This window comes from Oncorhynchus mykiss, chromosome 6 (genome assembly GCF_013265735.2).
Source record: "Oncorhynchus mykiss isolate Arlee chromosome 6, USDA_OmykA_1.1, whole genome shotgun sequence".
Classification (NCBI taxonomy): Eukaryota; Metazoa; Chordata; class Actinopteri; order Salmoniformes; family Salmonidae; genus Oncorhynchus; species Oncorhynchus mykiss.
The window spans coordinates 82,859,062-82,876,795 of NC_048570.1; the positions used below are offsets into that span (position 1 = coordinate 82,859,062).

The 17,734-nt window shown below is 46.9% G+C and overlaps 2 protein-coding genes across 4 annotated transcripts in view; one reads left to right on the top strand and one right to left on the bottom strand.

Moving 5' to 3' along the window:
• Nucleotides 1-2,731, top strand: part of sh3gl3a (SH3-domain GRB2-like 3a) — a 46,609-nt gene extending 43,878 nt beyond the window's left edge. Inside the window, exons 8-11 of one of the 3 annotated variants that reach the window (XM_036981191.1) lie at nt 486-607; nt 828-866; nt 1,991-2,050; nt 2,448-2,731. In XM_036981191.1, the coding sequence (XP_036837086.1) occupies nt 486-607; nt 828-866; nt 1,991-2,050; nt 2,448-2,650 (424 nt within the window). In that variant the 3' untranslated portion in view covers nt 2,651-2,731. The remainder of the gene's footprint in view (nt 1-485; nt 608-827; nt 867-1,990; nt 2,051-2,447) is intronic. The other 2 variants (XM_036981192.1, XM_036981193.1) reach the window with 2 other exon arrangements.
• Nucleotides 2,732-6,189: 3,458 nt separating this feature from the next.
• On the bottom strand, nt 6,190-9,582 carry LOC110506861 (gap junction delta-2 protein-like). The gene has a single exon (XM_021586725.2). The coding sequence runs from the start codon at nt 8,015-8,017 to the stop codon at nt 6,773-6,775; it is 1,245 nt and encodes a 414-aa protein (XP_021442400.2). The 5' UTR covers nt 8,018-9,582; the 3' UTR covers nt 6,190-6,772.
• Between the last annotated feature and the right edge of the window lie 8,152 nt (nt 9,583-17,734).

Consider the following 17,734-nt stretch of genomic DNA (forward strand, 5'->3'; position numbering starts at 1 on the left):
AGGGTATCCTCAGCCAGTAATGTACACATGTTGTTGGGCCACAGTGGATAACATCATAATGCCTCTCACAGGGTATCCTCAGCCAGTAATGTACACATGTTGTTGGGCCACAGTGGATAACATCATAATGCCTCTCACAGGGTATCCTCAGCCAGTAATGTACACATGTTGTTGGGCCACAGTGGATAACATCATAATGCCTCTCACAGGGTATCCTCAGCCAGTAATGTACACATGTTGTTGGGCCACAGTGGATAACATCATAATGCCTCTCACAGGGTATCCTCAGCCAGTAATGTACACATGTTGTTGGGCCACAGTGGATAACATCATAATGCCTCTCACAGGGTATCCTCAGCCAGTAATGTACACATGTTGTTGGGCCACAGTGGATAACATCATAATGCCTCTCACAGGGTATCCTCAGCCAGTAATGTACATATGTTGTTGGGCCACAGTGGATAACATCATAATGCCTCCCACAGGATATCCTCAGCCAGCAGTCGACCGAAGAGAGAATTTAAACCAAAGTCCATCATGAGCAGCATTGAGACCATAGACAACACTCAACACAATGGATCATATAGCTCCTCACTCAAGTCCTCAGGTACTGTACTGTACTGTGTGTGTGTGTGTGTGTGTGTGTGTGTGTGTGTGTGTGTGTGTGTGTGTGTGTGTGTGTGTGTGTGTGTGTGTGTGTGTGTGTGTATCAATTCTGCTCATATTTGTTTTGATCAGCCCCATCAGTTTGTCCATGTTATCCTTTCACCCATTGTTATTTTTCCCAAGTCATAAGTCATGTTATATGTGTCTGTGGTTCTTTGCAGACATCCAGATCAACCACACAGTAAATGGAAATGGGAAAAGTAGGTATACTTGGACTGATCACATCAAACAGGTGTCGCACCCATACATAGTCTTAAAAATGACTTATTCTGCCTCTCTGGAGATAATCTGAGACAAATCAAAACTCCTGTGAAGTCATGATCATTTTTAGCCAAATAATAACTTGCAAGTTCTCTGGCTCCATCAATGTGACTTTAAAAAAGCAGTTTTCTGCCCTCATGTGGTTAGATGGTGTAACAACCTCCATGAAAATGACTCTGGGTTAAACCATTAGTGGGAGAAATGCAAAACTGCCTCAGGATCAGCGTCTAAGGTCAACTTCACCCTACACCGCTAAGAGCAGTTACAAATAGCACACTGAAAAGAACACATCTGTAATAGGTTTAACATATTAAGATAAAAGCTGTTATCCCCTCAGATTAAAGTTTGGCAGTCAGTTTATTTTTGTGATATCCAATTGGTAGTTATAGTCTTGTTCCATCGCTGCAACTCCTGTACGGACTCGGGAGAGGCGAAGGTCGAGAGCCATGCGTCCTCCGAAACACGACCCCGCCAAGCCTCACTGCTTCTTGACACACTGCTCGCTTAACCCGGAAGCCAGCCGCACCAACGTGTCGGAGGAAACACTGTACAGCTGGCGACCGAAGTCAGCGTGCATGCACCTGGCCCGCCACAAGGAGCCGCTAGAGCGCGATGGGACAATTACATCCCGTCCGGCCAAACCCTCCCCTAACCCGGACGACGCTGGGCCAATTGTGCGCCGCCTCATGGGTCTCCCGGTCACGGCCAGCTGCAACTCAGCCTGGGATCAAACCCGGGTCTGTAGTGACGCCTCTAGCACTGAGATGCAGTGCGCCACTCGGGAGGCATCAGTCAATTTATTATTCATTCATCAGATATTGGTTGCTGTTTCAACCATGGCAGGAGTCATCATGTCATGAGTAGGGTAGGGTCGCAAAAGTCACGTATATTTCAACAACAAAAACATCGTGCTGGAAGATTCCTGGAATCAGGATTGAAAAAGCAGTACAACCGGGGGTAATTTCTGGAAAACCTGGGAATTTTAGGAAAGTTACAGGCATTGTGTTTGTTGGTGCTTGTCTCATCTTCCATCTCCATGTTTCTCCATCCATCTCTCACCCAGCTGATCCCTTCACCACCATTCCTCTGTCCTGGCCAGAGAGTCCCACTTTCAACGGCCCCCGTGAGTAACACACACACACACACACACACACACACACACACACACACACACACACACACACACACACACATGCGCACCCTCATACCTTGGTCCAACAACAACCCAGTCTACTGAAACTGTCCTCTACTCCTCCATACTGTCACTGTCACACCACTGTCTGTTTGTCTTAATGTGTTGGATTTGTTTTGCTGCACCAACCCACATCAGATTCTTATCAGAGGAAGTGGGAACAGGGAACAGAAGACGATACATGCTGATGTTTGACAGTTCTCTATTTTTACCCCCTCTCCTCCTACCCCCATCCCCCTCTCATTCCCTCTCCCCCTTCACCTCTTCTCCTCCCTCCCTCACCCCTTATCCTCCCTCTCCCCCCACCCCTTCTCCTCCCTCCCTCCAGAATCGGAGGTGCTGGACCAGCCGTGTGCCAGGTCCCTGTATGACTTTGAGCCAGAGAACGATGGTGAGCTGGGCTTTAAGGAGGGTGACATCATCATCCTCACCAACCAGATAGATGACAATTGGTACGAAGGCATGATAAACGGAGACTCTGGCTTTTTCCCAATCAACTATGTGGAGGTTATCGTACCCCTGCCCCAGTGAGACAGGAACGGACAGGACACCACCCAATCAGGGACCAATCTCCAGAGCCCAACCTCCTCACAGCCTCCCCTGGTCCCTACACCCTATGCACCTGTGGAGATCTGAGAGGTTGTTATTTTGATCTGAGAGGTATTTCCATATAGATTGCACCGGTTGAATCCACTCAGATCTCCACAGGGGCATAGGGCTCAGGGTCTTGGTGTCGATTTGGGATTATACACAGTGTCCATTTCATCAGACTTCAATCCCCACCCTCAAGCCTCCTGTCATCAACCCCCAGCCTCCAGTCCCTACCCTTACATCCTCAGCCTTAGAAACACAGTACTCAATCCCAAATCGACCCTATACCCTAGACACTTTTGTAGATCTGAAAAAATTGGACAGGTATAAGGAAGGAAGTGGACATTCTAAGCAGTCTATCAGAAGGCAGAGTGAATCTAATCTGATCTTGTTAATACCAATCCTTTAAGATCAATAGGAGTGTGTAGGGGTTAGAGGGGATATGGGTTTATTTGGGATTTCAGCACAACTCTCAGCACAACAACTCCTAGCACAACAACTCCTAGCACAAACATCCCTAGTCTCAGACAACAACCCTCCAATACCCCAGCACCCACACAGCCCCTAACCCAAACCACAAACTCCATGAAATCGTCATATGAAATTGATCACACCACACTTCATCAAAGTCCTCCTCAGATGACCACGTCTTGCTTTTCGCCACAGACATTCAATAAGTGTACTACTTTTCTCTTTGTCTTTTACAATATTTATTTTCTACATTGTTCTTTTCATGGTTTGTGGAATGTGAAAATCAGGGTTCCTCCCCCAAACTGTGTTCCATTTGGAGCAGCTACAGGTGATGCCATCAGACAAGACAACTAAAATAATCACCTGAAAATCGCTGTGTAACAGGTGTGGACTAACTGAAGAAAAGTCATTCCAGGTTATCAAAGATGATGCTTTTCTCATGATCTGCCACTATGAGAAAACTAAATGGAGTCTCCTGGAAAAATCCACATTGCTACTGTGCATCTCCGTTTGGTTAGGGTTTTCAAGTGTTGATGTTGAGTTAGGAGTGGTCTTTTTGTTCCTTTTCTCTGCTGTTATCTGTAGGACCAGGAGTTATGCCTGACCATGTTACCCGACCAAGACAAACTCTAGTCCCTAGTTCTAGGTTATTATAGGCTTTAACATGTGCCCAGAGTTGTTCCTGTTGTCCGTCTGCCTGCCTGTCTGCCTGTTGTGCTCTTAAGTGTTATCCCAAACACATATTTTTAAACTGTAAGGAACTGATTTTACAACTCTGAATGTCCCTCTCTCTCTCTGTGTTTACATGGTCTGGTCTTACTGTGACGTAAAGACTCCTCTAAGGACTGTACCACTGTTCTGTGTCAGACGGGGGTGAATGCCTTGACCCACTTGGACCGTTTAAGTGCTTTTTAAAATGTTGTCTGTATTGCACTGAAGCTTTAGACCTGAACGTGCACCTCCGGACATGCACATACTGTATGTTTTCTAGTTTCTCCTCAAGCACTGCACTTTCTATGTCCTTCACCATGAGAGTACAGTACCGTCTGATGGTGAATAAATAGATTGATATGGACCACGATATGTACTGTATGTGATGAAACAGTTTGTCTGCCATGTAACGTCAGACCACCATTGTAGATTGAATGAAGTCTCAAAATGATACACATTAAAGGCATACTGTCACTTTTCTTTCCCCTGTGGTAGTGCCACAAAGTACTGACACACTCGAAACCAAACACACAAACAAAACTAACACTGTTTGATTCACATCAGTCAGGCTCTTCTTTGTCTTTGGACTCTCAAGCCTTCAAAACAAACAGGTGTTATCTAAGGCCTCACAGGTGACCAGAAATAGAAGCAATGAAGTGTGCCTTTAATGAGATATGCCTGTCTAGTATCATGTCTGAAGTCCGATAACCCTGGGCTTATTTAGGAAGTGCAGCATTGCTCTGACCTGACCTTCTAATTGACACGTCTCTTTAGCCTGATGGTTGGTTTTTAACTGCCAATAGCCTCTCTCTCTCTGCTGAGAATGGAATTTACCAGAGCCCTATAATAAGTATTATGTACTGTGTATATATAGCTCTGGATGTTATATGTTCACCATTCAACAGAATGGATAACTCCAGAATGATTGAACAACAATGCCATAACTGAATCATCACCATGGATGGTCATCTGTTTTCCTTTTTCATTTAGAAAAACACTATTTAAAAATCCACTGTAGTGTGTGGACATTCCCTTTACCCAAAAGTCTGGATGGGGTTTTTCTACCAAAATACACTTAAACATTCTTAAGCATCTTCTTTCTCTAAGTAGAACCATGTTCTGGACCAACTACACGAACTAGACAACAGGGGAAATGTAGAACCATGTTCTGGACCAACTACACGAACTAGACAACAGGGGAAATGTAGGACCATGTTCTGGACCAACTACACGAACTAGACAACAGGGGAAATGTAGAACCATGTTCTGGACCAACTACACGAACTAGACAACAGGGGAAATGTAGAACCATGTTCTGGACCAACTACACGAACTAGACAACAGGGGAAATGTAGGACCATGTTCTGGACCAACTACACGAACTAGACAACAGGGGAAATGTAGGACCATGTTCTGGACCAACTACACGAACTAGACAACTGTCCAAAGGTGTCTAAAGGTAATACACACTGTTTTCATATTGCTAGTGAATATGGAAAAGCCCTGTTTGCATGATTTAAAAAGAAAGACTGTAGCCATGGATTTGATTGTGAGAGAGAAAACAGATTGTTGTAGGAGGCAGCATAAGAAATGGAAAAACCTTCACTGTGGAAGAAGATAGTTCTGAAGCCCAACCCTTCTGTTCTGTAATGGCCTGCTGCTTTCTCAAGGTGTCTGTCTGATGGTTGACAGTGTGTGTCCGTCCCATTTGGGACAACGCCACTGTGTGATGACTGAGATGACACTTCCCCAACACTACAGCTGGACTATATGTCCATGTCCACTGTTACTGTTCTCTTTGCTCTACTTAAGCAGCTCTGAAACCACTCTGTTCAGTGTCACTTCACCCCAAACTTAGTCGATGGAAACTGGCTGTACATACTTCATCACCTCCTTTTTGGATTTGATTTATTTTCTGGAACATAATCTATATAAAATGTGTTTTATTGATGTTGTAAATGACTATATTCATACGTACTGTATATTGCGTAAATAAATGAAAAGCAATTACTGAGCCATCTTTGATGTTGTTTTAAAATAGTTGAATAACTTTTAACACATTTGTCTTTTCAGTATTTATTTGTTCCTTCCATACACAGCACAGGTCCAGTATGGATGAGTCTCTATACACTCACCTCAGCAGGTTGGGCTCAGTTCCATTCCAACGACCAACCCAGTGAATTAAAAACATTTTAAAATCCTCATAAGTATTGAAAGTGATGGACAATGAATTCCTTTCCTGAATAGACTTGAGTGGAAATGGAATTGACTTCAGCCCTTCCAAAGCTTCAATTGAAATATACAATAGAATAAATAGCCCTCATAATTGAGGGCTCAGAGCCCTGCTACGAAGTAACATTTTCCACATATAGGACAATTGACACGCATAGAACTGACCTTGGTACAGTACAAGGTGGAAAATGTACATTTTCATCCTTTTAGTGGATTTCAGGTTTTAAGACTCACCAAGTATATCATGTCTATAGACCAGGGATTCCCAAATGGCAGGTGAGGGCTGAAATCTTTTGGGTTGTGGCTGGAACAACTTGTTCTATTCTAGCTTTAGTCAAAAATGTTGAGTCAGTCAAAATGTGTCACTATTCCTAAAGGTTTTTGTGCGTCATAAATGCTTGAGAACCACAGTTGTAAACAGCATAGTGCTGAGGGAAGCTTGGTCAAATGTTCGCTCATATCCACACCTCAGACACTCAGGTACTCTGGTCTATTTTCTCTATTTTTTGGGGAAACAACATTACCAGTGATGAGTACCACAGTACATCTGTATGGACTTGCAAATACAGTGTACTGTAACATAAGTCATTCCCTAGTAGTTGTCATGGAATAATGCCAGAGAACTATACAGCGTTTCAATTCTTTCCTTCATATCCAGACCTCCGTACTGCGCAGCTTGGATTTCCAGCCCTTCCCTTTGCTCTTCAGAAGCTGTGTCTCTCCTCTCTGGAGATCCTGGTTGTTGGGAAGCTGCAGCTCTGTCTCTATACCAGCATCAGGCTCCTTATTACATGGGGAACAGTTCCCAGCACAGGTCCAGTCAGGCCGGTGGTCGACTACCAGATCCAAGTTCGGTAGCAACGTCGTACTGGCGACACCCCTAAGGCCCAGAGACGACATCAGCGAGGGGCTGTCGGGAGAGAAAGTCTCAAAGGTTTCCTGCCCCCCTTTCTCTACCCCATAATTCCCCCATGATCCTCCCTCCCTGAGCCTCACTGAGTGTCTGATCTTCTTCCATGCTAGATGATGAAGCTCCAGAAGGTTGAGGAGGATGCAGAAGAGCCCCACGCAGAACATGAAGAGGAGGAAGATGGTTTTCTCTGTGGGCCGTGACACGTAGCAGTCCACGGGCTGCGTGCAGGGTGGGGCCTTGCACAAAAAGTGGACGGGCACTCGGAAGCCGAAGAGGAACCACTGGGCCATGACAAAGCCCACCTCCAGCAGCGCCCGGAAACACACATGGAACACATAGTACTTGGAGAGGACGCCTCCAGTTCCTCCTCCACCTCCAGGACCCCCCGGTGCATCGTAGTGGCTATTTCTGTAGACGCGAGCCCTGGCCTGGGTTAGAGACGTGGCGGTGGTGGCTGTAGTGGTGGCAGCTCCCTTTAGGAGGCTCTGACTCTGGGCAGTGATTCCCTCCAAGACATTGGCCAAGCTGTGACCTAAGTGCCGGTGTGAACGGATGGAGCAGCTATCCGAGTCACAGCTCCGGTTGAATGCCTCTCGACCTCCATCCTTCCCCCCGTCTCGAGGCAAGTCCCTTGGGTTAACCCCCTGGCCCTGCCCGCTGTGTCCCTGCGGCAGCTTCGACAGATTATGCCATGTATATATGATAAAACAGAGAGACGGAGTCGAGACGCTGATGATGTGGAAGACCCAGAAGCGCGGCTGTGAGATGGGCGCGAAGGCATCATAGCAGACTGTGGCGCAGCCCGGCTGCAGGGTGTTGCACATAAACATCTCCTGCTCATCGGCATACACGTCCTCAGTCGCCACGGCAATGATGAGGAGGCGAAAGATCACCATGACGGTGAGCCAGAGGCGTCCAATCATGGTGGAGTGCTGGTGGACGGCGTCCAGGAGACGTTTGAGGAGCGTCCACTCCGTCATAATGGCCGCCTTCCTCTCAGAAAGTCAAGAGGATTCTAATACAGTGGAACACAGCGGTCTAGGAACACAGCGGTCTAGGAACACAGCGGTCTAGGAACACAGCGGTCTAGGAGCACAGAGGTCTAGGAACACAGCGGTCTAGGAACACAGCGGTCTAGGAACACAGAGGTCTAGGAACACAGCGGTCTAGGAACACAGCGGTCTAGGAACACAGCGGTCTAGGAACACAGAGGTCTAGGAACACAGCGGTCTAGGAACACAGCGGTCTAGGAACACAGCGGTCTAGGAGCACAGAGGTCTAGGAACACAGCTGTCTAGGAGCACAGAGGTCTAGGAACACAGCGGTCTAGGAACACAGCGGTCTAGGAACACAGCGGTCTAGGAGCACAGAGGTCTAGGAACACAGCGGTCTAGGAACACAGCGGTCTAGGAACACAGCGGTCTAGGAACACAGCGGTCTAGGAGCACAGAGGTCTAGGAACACAGCGGTCTAGGAACACAGAGGTCTAGGAACACAGCGGTCTAGGAGCACAGAGGTCTAGGAACACAGCGGTCTAGGAACACAGCGGTCTAGGAACACAGCGGTCTAGGAACACAGCGGTCTAGGAGCATAGAGGTCTAGGAACACAGCGGTCTAGGAACACAGCGGTCTAGGAACACAGCGGTCTAGGAGCACAGAGGTCTAGGAACACAGCGGTCTAGGAACACAGCGGTCTAGGAACACAGCGGTCTCATCCACACCTCTATGCTCTTCCTTGGTTTTAGATCAGATATAGCACTGGATCCACTCTTCTTCTGGATGTACTGACATACAGCGCTCTGACCGCTGGCGTCTCGGGGAAGAAGGAGAGCTGCCTGGTGTAGCCTACAGCGGCATGTAAAGCGCTTTGCACACTGAAAAGCGTTATGTAAATCCAATCAATTATAGTGTAGGCAGATCCAGTTCTCCTCTCCGCCAGTCCTGGATGTACAGGAAACAGGTGCTGTAGATCCACTGTAGCCCTGGATAGCTTGCCTGGAACACACAGTGGTCAAAGAAGGGCAACACCTCCCTTCATCCAGCCTCCTGTGTTGTAGATGTAATAAAGCCCTGGATGGTTTCCCCCTGTCTGTTCTGAAATACACAGCTCCAACACTCCTCTGGGTCCACTCCAACCCTGGCTGTCTTAGGAGGAAATACCTGAGGACCGTCACTCTGAGCTGGGGCTACAGCCCTGGTCCCACTCCAGTCTTGGACCCATTCTAACCTTGATTGTACTAGCATACAGACTTTATCCCCCTGCCCTAAAATATACAGCAATACACTGATCTCCTCTAGCACTGGATGCCCTGCAGTAGAGCCCTCCCCTCACGCCAGCCGTCCTGTAGTACAAGACTCTTAGGATATCCACTGGTTGTAGATGCACTGGAGTCCCGGCTCCTCTGTAAATAGACAGGCAGCCACTCTCCTGTCTCCTGTCTCTGAACCAGAGAAGTGGAGTCATCTCGGCAAGTGAGCCATCCCATCCTGGCACTTCTTCAAAGATAAGGAATGATTCTAAACACACACACACATACACAAATGAATGGACACACACACAAAAACAGTCTCACACACACATTCATAGACGGACACAAAGGCACACATGTATTTTCACACACACACACACACACACACACACACACACACACACACACACACACACACACACACACACACACACACACACACACACACACACACACACACACACACACACACACACACACACACACACACCCGCACACACACACCCGCACACACACACACACACACACACACACACACACACACACACACTAGCCAGCAGGACAAACGGCCATTTGACACCACTCCCATGGCATGCCCTCTCCCTCTCTCTCTTGTCTTCAGGGTTCCGTTTTAAACCCTCTTCTAAGAGACTCTCCCTACTACTTTAGAGAGCTGACTGATAATGCTGGCTGATGTACATTCTTTATAGATTACTCTGCGGCCTGAAGACATGGCAATGAGCAATGAGCTTGTCCATGAATGAACATCAATGTATAAATGTTACCCTGATACAGAATCCAAACAGAGGTATTTTTCGTTATCAAAGATTGAAAAGTTTAAAAGTATTTTTACACTTTTGACTCGAAGAAGGTGCTAACTCGATTTCTTGGAGCCTTGAGTACTGTTGGTTTATTTAGTTGAATACGCAAATTGTTTATTATATTTGTGTATTCATGTTTGAGATATCAACTTTATTTAAATAGATTATGAATGACTATAAAATGTTTTTCTGTCTCTTAGCAAATGTAACTATTTTAACCCTTAGCTTACAAGATGGACGCTTGTACAGAAACACACTTCCAATGGGAAATGAATGTTGCTTTAGGATTGCAAAGTGAATTATATTTTATCTTCTGTCTTGTTGTTGTGGCTGCTCCTCTCTGATCACTAGCCAATCCTGTTATCAGTGCTTTAAAAAAGACCCTTGAAACGTCTGCCACCATCAAATGACAGAGACCCCACAGATAAAACAGTCCCTGAACCGTTGGCTTACTTCAAACAGCCCTGTCTAGCCATGTATGTATGTATGTATGTCTGTCTGTCTGTCTGTCTGTCTGTCTGTCTGTCTGTCTGTCTGTCTGTCTGTGTCTCAGCTCTGTCTGTCTGTCTGTCTGTCTGTCTGTCTGTCTGTCTGTCTGTCTGTCTGTCTGTCTGTCTGGTCTGTCTGGTCTGTCTGGTCTGTCTTGTCTTGTCTTGTCTTGTCTTGTCTTGTCTTGTCTTGTCTTGTCTTGTCTGTCTGTCTGTCTGTCTGTCTGTCTGTCTGTCTGTCTGTCTGTCTGTCTGTCTGTCTGTGTCTCAGCTCTGTCTGTCTGTCTGTCTGTCTGTCTGTCTGGTCTGTCTGGTCTGTCTGGTCTGTCTTGTCTTGTCTTGTCTTGTCTTGTCTTGTCTTGTCTGTCTGTCTGTCTGTCTGTCTGTCTGTCTGTCTGTCTAGGTCTCAGCTCTCTCTGTCTGTTAGTCTGTCTGTCTGGGTCTCAGCTCTCTCTGTCTGTTAGTCTGCCTGTCTGGGTCTCAGCTCTCTCTGTCTGTTAGTCTGTCTGTCTGGGTCTCAGCTCTCTCTGTCTGTTAGTCTGTCTGTCTTGGTCTCAGCTCTCGCTGTTTGTTAGTCTGTCTGTCTGGGTCTCAGCTCTCTCTGTCTGTTAGTCTGTCTGTCTGGGTCTCAGCTCTCTCTCTCTGTTAGTCTGTCTGTCTGGGTCTCAGCTCTCTCAGTCTGTTAGTCTGTCTGTCTGGGTCTCAGCTATCTCTGTCTGTTAGTCTGTCTGTCTTGGTCTCAGCTCTCGCTGTTTGTTAGTCTGTCTGTCTGGGTCTCAGCTCTCTCTGTCTGTTAGTCTGTCTGTCTGGGTCTCAGCTCTCTCTCTCTGTCTGTCTGTCTGTCTGTCTGTCTGTCTGTCTGTCTGTCTGTCTGTCTGTCTGTCTGTCTGTCTGTCTGTCGTTCTGTCTGTCTGTCTGTCTGTCTGTCTGTCTGGGTCTCAGCTCTCTCTGTCTGTTAGTCTGTCTGTCTGGGTCTCAGCTCTCTCTGTCTGTTAGTCTGCCTGTCTGGGTCTCAGCTCTCTCTGTCTGTTAGTCTGTCTGTGTGGGTCTCAGCTCTCTCTGTCTGTTAGTCTGTCTGTCTTGGTCTCAGCTCTCGCTGTTTGTTAGTCTGTCTGTCTGGGTCTCAGCTCTCTCTGTCTGCTAGTCTGTCTGTCTGGGTCTCAGCTCTCTCTGTCTGTTAGTCTGTCTGTCTGGGTCTCAGCTCTCTCTGTCTGTTAGTCTGCCTGTCTGGGTCTCAGCTCTCTCTGTCTGTTAGTCTGTCTGTCTGGGTCTCAGCTCTCTCTGTCTGTTAGTCTGTCTGTCTTGGTCTCAGCTCTCGCTGTTTGTTAGTCTGTCTGTCTGGGTCTCAGCTCTCTCAGTCTGTTAGTCTGTCTGTCTTGGTCTCAGCTCTCGCTGTTTGTTAGTCTGTCTGTCTGGGTCTCAGCTCTCTCAGTCTGTTAGTCTGTCTGTCTGGGTCTCAGCTCTCTCTGTCTGTTAGTCTGTCTGTCTTGGTCTCAGCTCTCGCTGTTTGTTAGTCTGTCTGTCTGGGTCTCAGCTCTCTCTGTCTGTTAGTCTGTCTGTCTGGGTCTCAGCTCTCTCTGTCTGTCTGTCTGTCTGTCTGTTTTTCTGTCTGTCTGTCTGTCTGTCTGTCTGTCTGTCTGTCTGTCTGTCTGTCTGGGTCTCAGCTCTCTCTGTCTGTTAGTCTGTCTGTCTGTCTGTCTGTCTGTCTGTCTGGTCTGTCTGGTCTGTCTGGTCTGTCTTGTCTTGTCTTGTCTTGTCTTGTCTGTCTGTCTTTCTGTCTGTCTGTCTGGGTCTCAGCTCTCTCTGTCTGTTAGTCTGCCTGTCTGGGTCTCAGCTCTCTCTGTCTGTTAGTCTGTCTGTCTGGGTCTCAGCTCTCTCTGTCTGTTAGTCTGTCTGTCTTGGTCTCAGCTCTCGCTGTTTGTTAGTCTGTCTGTCTGGGTCTCAGCTCTCTCTGTCTGTTAGTCTGTCTGTCTGGGTCTCAGCTCTCTCTGTCTGTTAGTCTGTCTGTCTGGGTCTCAGCTCTCTCTGTCTGTTAGTCTGCCTGTCTGGGTCTCAGCTCTCTCTGTCTGTTAGTCTGTCTCTCTGGGTCTCAGCTCTCTCTGTCTGTTAGTCTGTCTGTCTTGGTCTCAGCTCTCACTGTTTGTTAGTCTGTCTGTCTGGGTCTCAGCTCTCTCAGTCTGTTAGTCTGTCTGTCTTGGTCTCAGCTCTCGCTGTTTGTTAGTCTGTCTGTCTGGGTCTCAGCTCTCTCAGTCTGTTAGTCTGTCTGTCTGGGTCTCAGCTCTCTCTGTCTGTTAGTCTGTCTGTCTTGGTCTCAGCTCTCGCTGTTTGTTAGTCTGTCTGTCTGGGTCTCAGCTCTCTCTCTGTCTGTTAGTCTGTCTGTCTGGGTCTCAGCTCTCTCTGTCTGTCTGTCTGTCTGTCTGTCTGTCTCTCTGTCGTTCTGTCTGTCTGTCTGTCTGTCTGGGTCTCAGCTCTCTCTGTCTGTTAGTCTGTCTGTCTGGGTCTCAGCTCTCTCTGTCTGTTAGTCTGCCTGTCTGGGTCTCAGCTCTCTCTGTCTGTTAGTCTGTCTGTCTGGGTCTCAGCTCTCTCTGTCTGTTAGTCTGTCTGTCTTGGTCTCAGCTCTCGCTGTTTGTTAGTCTGTCTGTCTGGGTCTCAGCTCTCTCTGTCTGTTAGTCTGTCTGTCTGGGTCTCAGCTCTCTCTGTCTGTTTGTCTGTCTGTCTGGGTCTCAGCTCTCTCTGTCTGTTAGTCTGCCTGTCTGGGTCTCAGCTCTCTCTGTCTGTTAGTCTGTCTGTCTGGGTCTCAGCTCTCTCTGTCTGTTAGTCTGTCTGTCTTGGTCTCAGCTCTCGCTGTTTGTTAGTCTGCCTGTCTGGGTCTCAGCTCTCTCAGTCTGTTAGTCTGTCTGTCTTGGTCTCAGCTCTCGCTGTTTGTTAGTCTGTCTGTCTGGGTCTCAGCTCTCTCAGTCTGTTAGTCTGTCTGTCTGGGTCTCAGCTCTCTCTGTCTGTTAGTCTGTCTGTCTTGGTCTCAGCTCTCACTGTTTGTTAGTCTGTCTGTCTGGGTCTCAGCTCTCTCTGTCTGTTAGTCTGTCTGTCTGGGTCTCAGCTCTCTCTGTCTGTCTGTCTGTCTGTCTGTCTGTCTGTCTGTCTGTCTGTCTGTCTGTCTGGGTCTCAGCTCTCTCTGTCTGTTAGTCTGCCTGTCTGAGTCTCAGCTCTCTCTGTCTGTTAGTCTGTCTGTCTGGGTCTCAGCTCTCTCTGTCTGTTAGTCTGTCTGTCTTGGTCTCAGCTCTCGCTGTTTGTTAGTCTGTCTGTCTGGGTCTCAGCTCTCTCTGTCTGTTAGTCTGTCTGTCTGGGTCTCAGCTCTCTCTGTCTGTTAGTCTGTCTGTCTGGGTCTCAGCTCTCTCTGTCTGTTAGTCTGCCTGTCTGGGTCTCAGCTCTCTCTGTCTGTTAGTCTGTCTGTCTGGGTCTCAGCTCTCTCTGTCTGTTAGTCTGTCTGTCTTGGTCTCAGCTCTCTCTGTCTGTTAGTCTGTCTGTCTTGGTCTCAGCTCTCGCTGTTTGTTAGTCTCTCTGTCTGGGTCTCAGCTCTCTCAGTCTGTTAGTCTGTCTGTCTGGGTCTCAGCTCTCTCTGTCTGTTAGTCTGTCTGTCTGGGTCTCAGCTCTCTCTCTGTCTGTTAGTCTGCCTGTCTGGGTCTCAGCTCTCTCTGTCTGTTAGTCTGTCTGTCTGGGTCTCAGCTCTCTCTGTCTGTTAGTCTGTCTGTCTTGGTCTCAGCTCTCGCTGTTTGTTAGTCTGTCTGTCTGGGTCTCAGCTCTCTCAGTCTGTTAGTCTGTCTGTCTGGGTCTCAGCTCTCTCTGTCTGTTAGTCTGTCTGTCTGGGTCTCAGCTCTCTCTGTCTGTTAGTCTGCCTGTCTGGGTCTCAGCTCTCTCTGTCTGTTAGTCTGTCTGTCTGGGTCTCAGCTCTCTCTGTCTGTTAGTCTGTCTGTCTTGGTCTCAGCTCTCGCTGTTTGTTAGTCTGTCTGTCTGGGTCTCAGCTCTCTCAGTCTGTTAGTCTGTCTGTCTGGGTCTCAGCTCTCTCTGTCTGTTAGTCTGTCTGTCTGGGTCTCAGCTCTCTCTGTCTGTTAGTCTGCCTGTCTGGGTCTCAGCTCTCTCTGTCTGTTAGTCTGTCTGTCTGGGTCTCAGCTCTCTCTATCTGTTAGTCTGCCTGTCTGGGTCTCAGCTCTCTCTGTCTGTTAGTCTGTCTGTCTGGGTCTCAGCTCTCTCTATCTGTTAGTCTGCCTGTCTGGGTCTCAGCTCTCTCTGTCTGTTAGTCTGCCTGTCTGCCTCTCGATCGATCAATGGGTCTGTCTGTCCTGGTGCCAGCACTCTGTCACACAATTTCAGTCTAACAGAATAAAAATGACCTGAATAGAGTGGGTCGCACACAATCAACAGAACACACTCCTGCTTGTGTGCAAAATGACAAATATTAAAAAAACATTTAAAAAACAACATTTAAACCATTTTTATTTCTAATGTGTCAATGTCTCTCATGTTTGGTACTGCTTATTCACGAGAGGAGGGATCCATTGGATTTAACCCTCTGTGTGTACTCTGTGGAGTGACTGTGGAGTGGCCCCTCAAGTCGTCCGCTTGGGGGATTACAGGGGCTCCATCCCTAGACAAAGGAAGTGAACCCAGGGGCCAGGCAGAGAGAGAGAGAGAGACAAACAGACAGACAGAGGTAGTCGGAGAGAGAGAAGGCAAGAAGGGCCTTCTATGCCATCAAAAGGAACATAGAATTCGACATACCAATAAGGATCTGGCAAAAAATACTTGAATCAGATATAAAACCCATTGCCCTTTATGGTTGTGAGGTCTGGGGTCCAATCACCAATCAAGAATTCACAAAATGGGACAAACACCAAATTGCTAAAATATCCTCAGTGTACAACGTAAAACACCAAATGATGTATGCAGAGCAGAATTAGGCTGATACCTGCTAATTATAAAAATCCAGAAAAGAGACGTTCAATTCTAAAACCACCTAAAAGGAAGCGATTCCCAAACCTTCCATAACAAAGCCATCACCTACAGGGAGATGAACATGGAGAAGAGTCCCCTAAGCAAGCTGGTCCTGGGGCTCTGTTCACAAACACAAACATACCCCACAGAGCCCCAGATCAGCAATACAATTAGACCCAACTAAATCATGAGAAATAAACAGATAATTACTTGACACATTGGAAAGAACTAACAAAAAAACAGAGCAAACTAGAATGCTATTTGTCCCTAAACAGAGAGTACACAGTGGCATAATACACTGTGACTGACCCAAACTTAAGGAAAGCTTTGACTATGTAGAGACTGAGTGAACATAGCCTTGCTATTGAGAAAGGCCGCCATAGGCAGACCTGACTCTCAAGGGAAAACAGGCTATGTGCACACTGCCCACAGGTGGAAACCGAGTTGTACTTCCTAGCCTCCTGCCCAATGTATGACCATATTAGAGACACATATTTCCCTCAGATTACACAGATAGACAACTCATTTGAAAACAAGCCCAATTTTGATAAACTCCCATATCTACTGGGTGAAATACCACAGTGTGCCATGCGGAATTGTTTTTGTTTGAACTGTCAGTGAATTTGGGTTTCGTTTTATTAGCTCATGTTTTACAGGTGTTTTTTCCCTGAACTGTGTCTGAGTGGGGTTTTCGTGGCTATTACTGTAGTCCGGTGTCCTGTTGTTTTTTGAGCTAGTTACATAAAACACCCTTTTCTTTGGAACTGGTTTCTCCTGCGCCTGACTCCACACCCACATCTCCTTGGGGAGATCTCACACTTTGACTATGTACAGACTAAGTGAGCATAGCCTTGCTATTGAGAAAGGCCGCCATAGGCAGACCTGACTCTCAAGGGAAGACAGGCTATGTGCTCACTGCCCACAAAATGAGGTGGAAACTGAATTGCACTTCCTAACCTCCTGCCCAATGTATGACCATATTAGAGACACATATTTCCCTCAAATTACAGAAACCCACAAAGAATTTGAAAACAAGCCCAATTTTGACAAACTCCCATATAATTTGGGTGAAATACCAGTGTGCCATCACAGCAGCAATATTTGTGACCTGTTGCCACAATAAAAGGTCAACCAGTGAAGAACAAACCCATATTTATGTTTATTAATTTTCCCTTTTGTACTTTAACTATTTGCACATAATATGACATTTGAAATGTCTTTATTCTTTTGTAACTTTTGTGAGTGTAATGTTTACTGTTCATTTGTATTGTTTATTTCACTTTTGTTTATGATCTATTTCACTTGCTTTGACAATGTAAACATATGTTTACCATGCCAATAAAGCCCTTAAATTGAAATTGAATTGAAAGAGAGAGTGGGGACGAGACACAACTCCATCTCATCCTAAACCCCTGCCCCCAACTTCACCCTAGCCCCGTCTTGACAGACCCCCCTTCTAAAAATAGGAAGTCCTTTTTCCAAGGCGATGTGACATTGGGAATCATTTGTGGTGTTTCTATTCTGGGAGGTAATCTGTTGCATCTGGGGTTATGTGTGCTACTGCTGCAGGAGTGTCAGAGGAATTATCCACCCTCTCCGGTTGTTCATGACAGAATGCCCAAGGATGTCCGGAACTCTGTACCTCTGGGCTTTGTCAAGAGGCAGCCAGTGAATGAATGGCAGACAGGATTAGAAGGAGAGGGGGGGTGGAGGAGAGAGGAGGAGAGCATGTGAGACAGAGAGAGAGAGAGAGAGAGAGAGAGAGAGAGAGAGAGAGAGAGAGAGAGAGAGAGAGAGGGAGAGAGAGAGAGAGAGAGAGAAACTAACAGAGACCAGATTTGCCAGTCCAAGAGTAAGTCTCTCTCCACTCCAACAAGTCCTCTTCAGAGTGCTCCAGCAATACTTTCATCTGAGCTTAGTGTGAACGTATAATGAGAATAGAAGCCATATAGATATGAATGGAAAGGCCTCTTTTACTGGCCTTGCCTGCTCGCTACTAATCTCTAATCTTGCAGACAGTGGCAAATGCTTTCTCACGTTCTCTCAGTTTATAGGCTACAAAATCTTCCTCCCTGACACTTTTCATTAAAAATATTGCAACAGTTTCTCTCCTCCTATTGTGAATGATGTCAAAATGTTATTGACACAAT